The 11,754-nt window shown below is 57.2% G+C and overlaps 1 protein-coding gene across 3 annotated transcripts; it reads right to left on the reverse strand.

Annotated features, from left to right (window-relative positions):
* Positions 1–452: 452 nt before the first annotated feature.
* On the reverse strand, positions 453–7,271 carry LOC103613516 (SLAM family member 7). 3 transcript variants are annotated; one of them, XM_017731156.1, is made up of 10 exons: positions 7,230–7,271; positions 6,514–6,912; positions 4,133–4,426; positions 3,783–4,052; positions 3,596–3,622; positions 2,879–2,977; positions 2,696–2,740; positions 2,028–2,080; positions 1,489–1,575; positions 453–1,170 (listed from the first exon to the last, which is right to left on the reverse strand). In XM_017731156.1, exons 2-10 carry the CDS (start codon positions 6,572–6,574, stop codon positions 1,153–1,155), a joined length of 954 nt encoding a protein of 317 aa, XP_017586645.1. In that variant the 5' UTR covers positions 6,575–6,912; positions 7,230–7,271; the 3' UTR covers positions 453–1,152. The 3 variants fall into 3 exon arrangements, with proteins under 3 accessions (XP_017586645.1, XP_017586643.1, XP_017586644.1); XM_017731154.1 differs by lacking the exon at positions 453–1,170 and adding an exon at positions 1,177–1,331; XM_017731155.1 differs by lacking the exons at positions 453–1,170; positions 3,596–3,622 and adding an exon at positions 1,178–1,331.
* Between the last annotated feature and the right edge of the window lie 4,483 nt (positions 7,272–11,754).

The raw sequence follows: 11,754 nt of genomic DNA on the forward strand, positions 1-11,754 counted from the left end.
CAGCTCGGAGCAGGCCCAAGAGAGCAAGAGTGTAAGTGTAAGAGTAAGGGTGGAGTAAGCGAAGAGGAGGTAAGTAAGAGAGTAAGTGGGTAAGGGAGTAAGTAGAGTGGAGTGGTGAAGTCCTGGTTACAATACAATAAATCATCTTCTGTACTGAATATTCTAATTGTCACTAACCAATCTAATACAAGATACAAATCCTATAGCATTTACATACAGCCTATAAGAGTTCTTATATTACCATAGAGTGTTACATCTTAACTTCTAAAAACTACTCTTTGGACCCCTTCTGCTGAGCTAGTAGGGTCTGCTCTGACCCTTGGACCTGCCTGCAAGCAGAGGGTATTGTTCAATCAAGAGGGGATTACCTTCAGTCGGCCATACCATTGTTTTCCAGTTGTTCAGTAACTAAGACTTGGTATTTCAAAAGTGGCTTTCATTTCGATGTCGCCTGTAGTTTTCATATTCCCAAAATCTTTTGTCAGGCAATCATATTTATAAGGCTTTCCTGCTTCATCTTCCCCAACAATGGGGGAAGGTTCTTGTGGTTCTTGCTTCAGCTGCCGGGTATTATTTTCGTTTTCCGTAAGATAAGCAAGAAGCTTCAAAAACGAAGCAGAACAGGGGAAAAAAATCATTTCTAAAAAAAAATCCTGCTAGAATTCCTTGAAAAAATGGGTTTTCCACATTAAAAGGAGCCGGTTTGGAGGCGCCATCCCTGGAGGTGTCCAAGGAACCGCTAGACCTTGCTCTGAGTGGCCAGGACCGGTCCCAGGCTGGAACTGATGGTCCTGGAGCGATTTTACAACTTCAGGAATTCTGGGGTTCCATGAAAAAACCCTTTTAAGAGGCTCCTCCAGCCCGTCCGGCCATCCCGAGGCTCGGCCCCGAATCCTTGCGGCGTTTGCAGAGCTCTGGTCCGGGATCCCAGTGGGAGAGGGTGGGAAAAAGGAGCCCGAACCCCGTGGAGCTGCCAAAATCGAGGGGAAAGATCCCAAAGGGCTCCGAATGCTCCCTGAAATCGCGAACTGAGGCTGCCCAGGGGAGATCCGAGGCAGCAGCGATGAGGAGGGAAAGGGAGATCCCTGGGAGGATGAGATCCATGGGATCCATGTCTGAAGCGGGATCGTGGATGCCGGAGCCTTTCCAGAGTCACGTTGTGGGGTCCGTCTGTGTGACCGAGGAGTGGAGACCCTTAAAACCAGCTCCAGACCCCTAAAACCAGCTCCAGACCCTTAAAACCAGCTCCAGACCCTTAAAACCAGCTCCAGGTCCTTCTAGACCAGCTCCAGGAGGCTCGCTGTGGCATTTTCCTCCTTCCCATTGCCCGCCTGCGATGACAAACGGACACAGGCTCGGTTTGGGATCGTGGGGGCTGATCCCACCCTTGGAGAGGGATCCCTGGATCTGTGGGAAGGCTCTGGATCTCTCTGTCCCTGTCCCCAGCTCCAGGAGTTCCATCTCCCACCCTGGGCTCTCCCGGCTCACCTGACCCGGATGCTTGACCAGGGAATAAATGGTTGAGGAGGATTCCGGGGCCTCCGTTGGTTTGGCTTTAGTTCCATTCGGGATACGCTGGGGGAAAAGGGTTTTAGCAGCGTTTTAGGGCTTGGTGTTGGAAAAGAGATCCCAAATCCCAAGACCCCTCAAAGATCCCCCTCTGGAAGCGTTGCCCCATCCCAAGGCTGGGTTGGCGCATCCCAGGATAGTGGGAATTGTCCCTGCCCATGGAATGGGATGATTTTAAGCTCCCTCCCAACCCCCCAAAAATCCCATCATCCTCTGATCCCTCCCTTTGGAAGGGCAGCCAAGGTTTTGGGGGTGGACACAGAGTTTTGGGGACACCCCAGGAAGTTCAGGTGCCCTTGGGCCACCCCAGCTGTGGCACATCCCTCTTGGAATTCCCGAAAGGAACCAGCTGGCCCAGCCAGGGATTGTCCAGCTGCACCCACCGTGTCCCCAGGCTGTCCCCAGGGTGTCCCCAGCCCCGCAGGGACTGCGGAGGGGACGGGGATGCCCAGGCTCACCTGCTGGGAAGGGCCCACCTCGGCGTACATGGTCATGTCATCGACTGTGCTCACTGAAATGGGGGAAAAAATCAGGAATTTGGGGAGTTTGGGATGCAGGGAATCCCCCTGGATGCTCCTGGCCGGGGCATGGGGGGAATCCCGACCTCAGGAGTGCAAGCTCAGGTGAAACCTTGACCCCAAAGGCCCTCAGAGCTGCTGGATTTGGGAATTGCTCCTCATCCCACCCTCCCTGGTCGCTGTAGGATTGGGATGCGCTTCCAGCACCAAGGACAGGGGAAATCCACTTTTTTTGGTTTAAATCCCAAATCCCAGGACGAAATCTGTTTGTTTCTCCTTCATGTGAAGCCCTCATTGCTCGTGGAACAGAGGCGGGGGAAAAGGGGATTTAAACCCTTTAAAATCCCATTTTTGGGTCCAAATTTCCCATTGGAAGCGCTGTGCCAGGCAGGTTTGCCCACAGCTGTCTCCGGAAAACTCGGATCCAAATTCTCATCCGAGAGGAGCCTGCGCTGAGCCAGACCCGAAATCCCACCCGGACACATCCAGGGGCAAAACAGGAGGCAGGAGATTTGTTCCAGCTCATGGAAACACAAAATATGGATAAAAACCACCTCGGGGACATCTCGGCAGTGAGGGAATGGCAGAGAACTGCCCCAAAATCCCACCTGTGTTCATCCTCTTCTCCTTGGAGAGATGGGATTTCCTCCAGCCTGGGGGAGAAGCGACACCGAGTCAGTAGCAGCCCCAAATCCACTCCAAATCCACCCCAAATCAGTGCCCCCCTCCCAGGTCCCACCTCCTGCTCCCCAGGGCTCCAGGGCTGGTTTTCCATGCGGGAATGAGCTCACCGTTGAATTTACAGAGGAGCACAAAGAGGGCAACTGATAAAGACACGATTCCAAGGCTGGCTCCGACCCCAATCCCGGTCCGGGCGCCAGAGTGGGCATCTGGAAAGGGAAGAAGATCCAGTGGTAACATCCCCAAATAAATCTGGTTCTTCCTGGCATCGAGGCAGACGGAACCTGGCCCCAAATCCCTCCCTGGATCCCTCATTCCAGAAGATCTTGGACGAGGACGAGCGGCTTTGCGGAAGCAGCGGCGGGAGAATCCCAGAATCCCAAAATCCCAGAATCCCAAGGTCCCAGAATCCCAAGATCCCAGAATCCCAGAATCGCTGGGTTGGAAGGAACCTCTGGAGATCTCCCAGTCCTGCCAGGACAGGAGCACCCAGGTCTCTTGGGGAGATTTGGGATGGGTGGGATATTTCTGCGGATCGATGGGATTCCATGAACACGGATGGACTCGGTGCTCCCATCCCAAACTCGGGGGGACTCCTGCCCTCCCGAAATCCCCCAGGGGACAGAGCCAGCCCGGGGGTGCTGAGGGCACTGCCCGGAGAGCCCCAACATTCCCTGGAAAGGGTTTTGGGAGGAGCTGGAGGGTGCTGGGCTCAGGCTCCCCAATCCCCCTCCCCGGCCACACATGGAAAAGCTGCCCCGGGCACACGGGGACGCCTGGGGACGCTCGGGAGCGCGGCTGGACATGGACAGGGGGTGGCAGCTCACCGGGGCCGGGAGGGTGCGTGGCGTTTTCTGGCGAGGGGAGAGAACAGGGAGAGAGGTCAGCGCTTCCCTCTGCATCCCGAGCCACCGCTCCGGGGAAAAGCTGGAGCCCCGGAGAGTGGGATCAGCCAATCCCAATCCCAATCCCATCCCACCCCATCCCAATCCCAAACCTTCCCACAGCTCTCACCTTCACAGAGGCCACCAGGTGCCACCACGGTGACGTTCCGGCTGCTGACGGGGTTCCGTGCCGTGCACGTCAGTGACTCCGGCTCGTTCCAGGATGATTCATTCACCACCAGCACCGTGGGCCCCTCATCCCACGGCTGTTCCCCCTTGCTCCAGAGGTAGGAGATGTTCCCGAGGCCGGTGCCGGGCACGGAGCAGCGCAGGGAGAAGCGGCAGCTCCCGGCCGAGCAGTTCCGGTCCTCGCAGGTCACCGTGGGCTCTGCCAGCTCCCCTGGGGACAGGGGCAGACGAGAGTGTCAGGAAACCCCTTTGAGCAGAACAAACCCCAAAAGCAGCGCTAGAAGCACCTACCGTACACGCGTAGGGTGAACGTGGATGTTTTCCCATCGATCTTTACCGAGTAGATCCCGGCGTCCTCCAAGCTCAGCTGGGAGATGCTGAGTGCGCGGCCGTTCTCGGGGAAAGTGAAGCGCTTCTCGTATTTTTCTTCTGAAAACAGGACCTCAGGGGGATCCTTGGGTAGCACGGTCGCTATGGGATCGTTCCCAAAGGTCCAGAACACCGCACTTCCAGCCGGGGGTTGGATGGGGAAAGTGATGGACGTGCCCACAGCCCCGATCACCTCTCTGGTGCCATCGGCACACACTGGGGAGAGAAGGTGGGATGGAGGTGGGATGAGGGTGGGAATGAGGGTGGGATGGAGGTTGGGATGGAGGTGGGATGAGGGGGCGATGAGGCTGGGAATGAAGGTGGGATCAAGGTGGGATCAAGGTGGGATGAAGATGCCAAACCCAGGGAACGAATCCCATCGAGGCTTGGGGGTGTTTGAAGGTGGGGGGCTCTTGGGGAAGGGTCCCTGGGTGCAGGAAGAGCCTCCCCCGCTGCAGTCCCAGCATGAGGCCACCCCCAGGCTGAGCCCCCAGAGCCTCGTGCGCAGCCTCGAGGGCAGAACCGGGAGGGGAACCGAAAGGGAAAAAGGAAGGAGGAGTTGGAGATGGGAAGGTCTGGAAGGTTCGCTCTGAGCAACCTGAGCAGGTCAGGGAACCCCTGGCCAGACGTGCAGCTGCTGCTTGGAGGAGAATCGGGGAGCCATGGAAAGGTTTGGGGTGGGAGGGACCTTAAAATCCTCTCATTCCACTCCTTTAAAATCCCCACACTTGCCACTGTCCCAGGCTGCTCCAGGCCCCGGCCAGCCCGGCCTTGGAGGCTCCCAGGCATGGATGGGGCAGCTCCACCACCTCTTCTCCAGGCTGACCACTCCCTGTGTCCATCGGGAAGGGCCTCCACTTCCCTTTCCAACTCCGTGGCCACCTCTGGACCCACTTCAACAGTTCCATGACCTTCTTATGTTGAGGGGCACCATTCCAGGTGGGATCTCACCATTCCAGGCGGGATCTCACCATTCCAGATGGGATCTCGCCAGTCCAGGCAGGATCTCGCCATTCCAGGTGGGATCTCACGAGACCAGAGGTGAGAATCCTCCCGCATTCCTCTGGATGCAGCCCGGGACAAGGTCCAAGATCCCTCTGGATCCATCCCTTCCCTGCACTCACCACACCATCACCCTGGGTCACAAACTCAAATAGGAAGGAGCTGTTCCATTGTTTTGGCAACTTCCCATTACAAAGTTACGTGTCACCCAGTCTAGACTGGAAATGGAGTTGCTCTTCCCAGTTTTTGGAACAGAGAAGTGATCCTGACTCAGCCCCAAGGTTGGGCTCAGAATTTCTGGCTCCTTCAGCCGCCTCTGAGACATGGACAGCGCAATCTCTCCGAACCATATGGAAGGAAGAACCGGTGGGGAAGATAAACTCGTGGGAAATTTGCTGATGAATGCAGCACAGGACTGGTCATGTGGTGATAAAACCCCCTCGGAAGCAGCTGGGGTCAGCTGAGCCTATTTTCAGCCACAAAACACCCCAAAATGGGACATCCAAAAATAGGAGGCAGCTTGGAGGGGAGCAGAACCTGAAGGCGGAGCAGGACGTCTGGAGAACATCTGGCAGCAGCTGCACAGCCGCTGCCCCAGAGCTGAGAACTGATGCTATCACTCCGTGGCAAAAAGGGACCAAAGCATCCGTGCTGCTGGTTGCCCCATCCTTGGGAGGTCGCCCAATCCTCCACCCCAGTGCAGCTGGTCCCACACGTGCCCACCCTCCTGGGGGTTCCTAAGCCCACCCCGAGCCCCCCAAGGGCTCCTTCCCTTCTGCAGAGGGCTGCGCGGATGGAGGTGGAGGTGAAATGGAAGGGATGAAGGAACGAGGAGCTGGAGGTGGCTTGGGAAGGTCAGGGAGGCAGCTCCTGGTCCGGTGTGCGGCTGCTCCGTGGAGGAGAGTTGTGGAATCATGGGATGGTTTGGGTTGGGAGGGAGTTTCAAATTGTCCTGTTCCACCTCCTGCCGTGGGCAGGGACAGCTCCCACTGTCCCAGGTCGCTCCAACCTGGCCTTGGACACCTCCAGGGATGGGGAGTCCATGGAATAACCTGGACCAGGAGCTCCCCAGGCAGCAGCTGGACAGAGGCTGGACCAGAGATGGAAGTGATCACAGTTTATCATCAGGTTTCCATGGCAACGAGAGCCAGGGGCATCTTTCACGCTGGTTGCCCAACATCTGGGTACAAATCCACCCTGCGGAGCTGCTCCCCTGGTCCCACATGTCCCCGTTATCCCTCATCCCTAAAACCACCGCGAGATCTCCTTCCCTTCAGGGACGAGGAGCGCCTGGCACTTACTGGCTGTGTGGAGGAGCATGAGGAGGGCGAGAAACTGGAGCTGGAAAGAGTCCATGGACATCCAGAGCGTGGAGAGGGTCTTGGGACATGAAGCATTCAGAAACTATTGCCGTGAGAGGAACAAGAGTGCTTCTGCAGTTTTTACCACAGCGGGGTGGGGCGAAGGAGCTTCTTTTGCTTTCTTGTGGTTTGTCATAAGGAGGACCCGTCAATCACAAACGTCCAAACTCACATGGAAACTTGGGAGCGTGAAATTCCTTTTCCAACTACGGAGGAGCGCGGCAGCCGGACCAAGGGTGTCATCGTGGCCACGTGTGACAAATGACTCAGGTGCTCCACGGTCCGGAGAGTGTCCTGGTTCAGGAATCGGTGCCCGTGGGTTGGTGTCTCCAGAGCGTCCTTGAGGAGTGAAGCCGAGTCCAGCCATGGAATGGTTTGGGAGAGACCTTAAAGCTCCCCCCCTGCCATGGGCAGGGACCCCTCCCACTGTCCCAGGCTGCTCCCAGCCCCAATGTCCAGCCTGGCCTTGGGCACTGCCCGGGGTCCAGGGGCAGCCCCAGCTGCTCTGGGCACCCTGTGCCAGGGCCTGCCCACCCTGCCAGGGAACAATTCCTGCCCAAGATCCCATCCAGCCCTGCCCTCTGGCACTGGGAAGCCATTCCCTGGCTCCTGGCCCTCCAGCCCTTGGAAATTGTCTCCTCCCATTTTTCCTGTACCTCCTTAAGGTCCTGCAAGGCCACACTGAGGTCACCCCGAAGCTTCTCCTCTCCAGGCTGAAGAGTCCCAGCTCTCGCAGCCTTTCCTCCCAGCAGAGCTGCTCCATCCCTCGGATCATCCTGGAGCCTCCTCTGGACTCTCTCAGCAGCTCCAGGTCCCTCTCTCCAGCTTGGTCCCCGGAGAGGTTCCTGGGATATTTGTTAATATTTGGATATTTGGATATTTGTTATTATTTGTTCATCTCTGGTTTTCGGGCCCCAGCAATGCTCTTTGTCCCTGCTGCCACACTCATCTTTGCTTGGAAATGGACTTTTGCAGCTCAAGTTTCCATGACGAGTTGGGGTTTGCCCACCCCTGGCGTGTGATCCCGACCACGGAGCCTAAATTGCTGCACCCTTCATGACCCAACCACGGGCGAGAAAACCACACGAACACTTTTATCAGCCTGCCTCACTCCACGGTGTTTTTATATTTTTATATTTTAACAGAGGCGTCATCACCGTTGGTTTCAACCTACAGAATTTCCTGTTGATGACTGTTCACACCCTTGTTTGTCACACCAGCTTCACCTGAACAGCCTCGATTCCCTCAGCCTTGGCCATAAAGGAGCTGCTCCAGTCCCAAAGCCACCCCAAAGCCACCCCAAAGCTGCACGGGGCAGTCTTTGGAAAGCAGCACTTCCCCAGTCCAGGTTGTTCTCGGAAGATCCCATGCAGATGCCTCGTGGTGAAATTTTGGGGTGAAGGGGAAGTGTTGGGTTAAAAACATGAAAAAAAAACCCAGTTCCTCTGCCCCAGGGAGGAACTGGGAGCTGCTGACCCAGACTGGTTTGGGTTGGAAGGGACTGTAAGGGTAACCCAGCGCCACTCCCTGCCGTGGGCAGGGACACCTCCCACTGTCCCAGGTGGCTCCAGCCTGGCCTTGGACCCGTCCAGGGATGGGGAATCCATGGAATAATCTGGGCCAGGGCCTCCCCACCCTCGCAGGGAGGAATTTCTTCCCAATATCCCATTTAAATCTCCCCTCCACCAGTTTGAAGCCATTCCCTCTTTTCCTGTCACTTCAGACCCCTGGAAATCGTCCCTCCAATGTTCCTTGTAGTTCTCTCAGGTCCCGGAAGGCCACAGTGAGGTCACCCCGAAGCTTCTCCTCTCCAGGCTGAACAATCCCAGCTCTCCCAGCCTTTCCTCCCAGCAGAGCTGCTCCATCCCTCGGATCCTCTCGCTGCCTTCCCCTACTGAATTCCCTCTCCAGCCTGCTCCCCACGGAGCACCGGGGACATTTGTTACGTGGCCACGGCAACACCCTCGGTCTGGCACCCGTCTCAGAAGCTTTTCAGCTCCTTTCCGTCACCGCTGTGGATTGTCCTTCTTTGACGTGTCCCCCAACCCCGATGCCCCCCTGGAAGTGCCCGATGCCATGGCCCCACCCAGCTGTCGTGAAAGCCGCGCGGTTCTGGACCCGTAGTCAAGAGCTGCAAGTTCTTGGCGGCCGTTTTTGCTGCGCGGTGCCACTGCCGGCTTCGGGCCGTGGGTCTGTTCCGCTTTCTGCCACTCAGGATCCTCCTCATGTTCCTCAGCCAAGCGAGTTAAGTGCCAGATGCTCCTTCTCTGATAGGATAGGGAGGGAGGGAGGGGCCGTGCTGGACCAGCGGAGCAAAACTGGGCGAACTCCCGGGGACTGGGCAACCGGCAGGAAGGAAACACTGGCCCCCCATGGGCATGGGAACCCTCTGGTAAGGAGCGACACCATCCCAGCCCGATGTTCTCCGGATGTGCTGCTCTTCCTTCAGCTCCTTCTCCCCTCCACGTTTTCTCCCATTTTTCTCACCTTGGGCTGTTTCTGCCTCGTTTCAGTCTAAAGGAAATTCGGGAAGGCTCAGCCCCAGCTCTTCCCCACAGCCCCTGAGGGGGTTTTATCACCTCACGGCCCATCCTGACGTGTGTTAATCAGCAAATTTCCTGCGAGTTTAGCTTCCCCACCAGCCTTCTCCTTCCGTGGGTTTGGATGGGTCAGTTGGCCACGTCCCAGCGGTGTCCCTGCAGGGCCACACTGAGTAACCAGGAATTCCAAGCCCGGGGAGAAGTGACAATCTCGGGGCTGGGGGCAATTCCGGGTGCCCTGGGGGCTCAGCCTGGCGGTGGCCCCGTGCTGGGACCGCAGTGGGGGAGGCTCTTCCTTCACCCGGGGACCCTTCCCCGAGCGCCCCAGCCCTGATGGGATCTCATGGATCTCACCCTCCCTTTTCCCTCCTCATCGCTGCTGCCTCGGATCTCCCCTGGGCAGCCTCAGTTCGCGATTTCAGGGAGCATTCGGAGCCCTTTGGGATCTTTCCCCTCGATTTTGGCAGCTCCACGGGGTTCGGGCTCCTTTTTCCCACCCTCTCCCACTGGGATCCCGGACCAGAGCTCCGCAAACGCCGCAAGGATTCGGGGCCGAGCCTCGGGATGGCCGGACAGGCTGGAGGAGCCTCTTAAAAGGGTTTTTTCATGGAATCCCAGAATTCCTGACATTGTAAAATCCCTCCAGAACCATCAGTTCCAGCCTGGGACCAGTTCTGGCCACTCAGAGCAAGGTCTAGCGGTTCCTTGGACACCTCCAGGGATGGCGCCTCCAAACCGGCTCCTTTTAATGTGGAAAACCCATTTTTTCAAGGAATTCTCTCAGGGTCTCCTTGTAAATGGTGTAAATGGCTTTGCATGCTGCATTTTCAACGTTACAAAACTCCAGTTCCTCACCCAGCTGAAAACAACCGAAAATAAGCCCAGGAAGTTGAAGAGAGAAGCACGAGAGAACCTTCCCCCATCTCACCTCAGAGTTGTGGTTTCAGCACCTGCTCCCTTCCCCCACCACCAGGACCTTCCAAAATTTGCTGCACCTGCCCCCAGAAAAACTCAGCCCCACCAATCCCTGCAGGGCTGGGATTTGGGATCGGGGATTGGGGATTCGGGATGGCTTTGAGGGAAAACGGGACACGACTTCAAAGTGTTTGGATGTGGGGTTTTGATGTGGGGTGAGGGATTTGTGCCGCGATGCTGGGGCTGGGTGGATTCGCCTTTGAAGTGTCCGGCTCCAGGAGCCTCCCAGTTCTCCTCCTGCCTATTTTTTGGAATAGAAACAGCCTCGTTGTGGAATAATTTGTGTTTTCCCGGCGGTTTTGGGTCCCTAGGGTGGATTAAAAGCACAGCCCTCAGTGGTTTATCGAGGGATTTGCCCACGTGCCTCCAAATCTGTCCTTGGAAATCCAATCCTTGTCTTGGATTGGGGTTGGGAAAGCTCTGGTGGCTCCAGGGATTGTCCTGAAGGGATTCGGGGCAGTGCTGGAGCTTCCCCCGCTCCTTGCCCAGACCTCCAGCCCTTTCCCTTCCCCTTCCCCCAGAGAAACAACTCCCTGGGGTGGCTTTTGCCCACTCCTTCCCCAGTTTCGGTGCCTTTATGGTGCAAGCGACTCCTCCTGTGGCAATAAAAAGGAAGGAAGAGGTTTCAGGAGGAGGCGGGGTGGGGAGGGGGCACAGCAGGATGGGGCCGAGCGGCTTTCGGGGGCTCTGCCTTGCCCTGCTCTGCTCTGGGGCCGGTGAGTGGGGCCGGGGGAGCCTCGGGGAGTGGGGCTGGAGCGAGGAGGAGGAGGAGGAAGAGGCTGAAGGCAGCGGGGGCAGCTCAGGGAAATCCCTTTAGGGAGTTCCCTGGGGGTTAAGCTCAGGTTTGGGTTGAGCCCGGCTTTGTTGAGCCTTGTTTGTGTTCCCAGGAGGGTTTTGGGGTCTCCCAGCACCCCAAATCCATCCCAATGCAGATCAGGAGGGGCTTTTGAACCGCTTTTGGGGGTTCCCAAAAGTTGGTTTTAATCGCGGTGCGATCTTGGCATGGCCACGAATGGGACTTGGAGGATCCTGGTGGCTCCTTCCACCTCACATCCTGCAGCTCCATGCCCCAAATCGGGATATTTTTTGGGATTTTATAATTCCCTGCTTGGCTCTGCTCGAGTTCAGCCCCCTCGGAGAGCTGTGGGACATCCCGAGCTGGAAAAAACCCACCTGGATCATCCAATCCCACCCCAAACCCTGCGCAGGACATCCCAAAATCCCAATAAACCCTCCCGGAGTTTTTGGGGCAGGGACCATCCCCTGTTCCGTGCCCCACAACCCTCTGGGGGATGAATTTTCGGGATCTCCATCCCAAATCCCTCCTGGAACAGCTGCAGCCATTCCTGGATCCTGAGCCCCTTGGAATTCCCAGGATTTCCCCTCACTCTCCTCTCCTCCGAAATTTCCTTTTGGGGAAATCCCTCCTGACCCTTCACCCTCTGCTGATGTCCCCAAACTCTGTCCCACGTCCCCTGAGGGGACACGGGGCTCCATGTTCCCATTCCTGATCCCTGATTTCGGGGGAGAACGGACAAATCCCATTCCCAGCTCTCGGCTTCCAAGAAGAGGAGCCGGGCAATGGCAGCGTCACCCCTCCCGAGGAGCCCCCGGGGCCACCGGGACACCCCACCACAGCCACCGGGCACGCGGGGACAACGGTGAA

This window comes from Corvus brachyrhynchos, unplaced genomic scaffold (genome assembly GCF_000691975.1).
Source record: "Corvus brachyrhynchos isolate BGI_N302 unplaced genomic scaffold, ASM69197v1 scaffold303, whole genome shotgun sequence".
Classification (NCBI taxonomy): Eukaryota; Metazoa; Chordata; class Aves; order Passeriformes; family Corvidae; genus Corvus; species Corvus brachyrhynchos.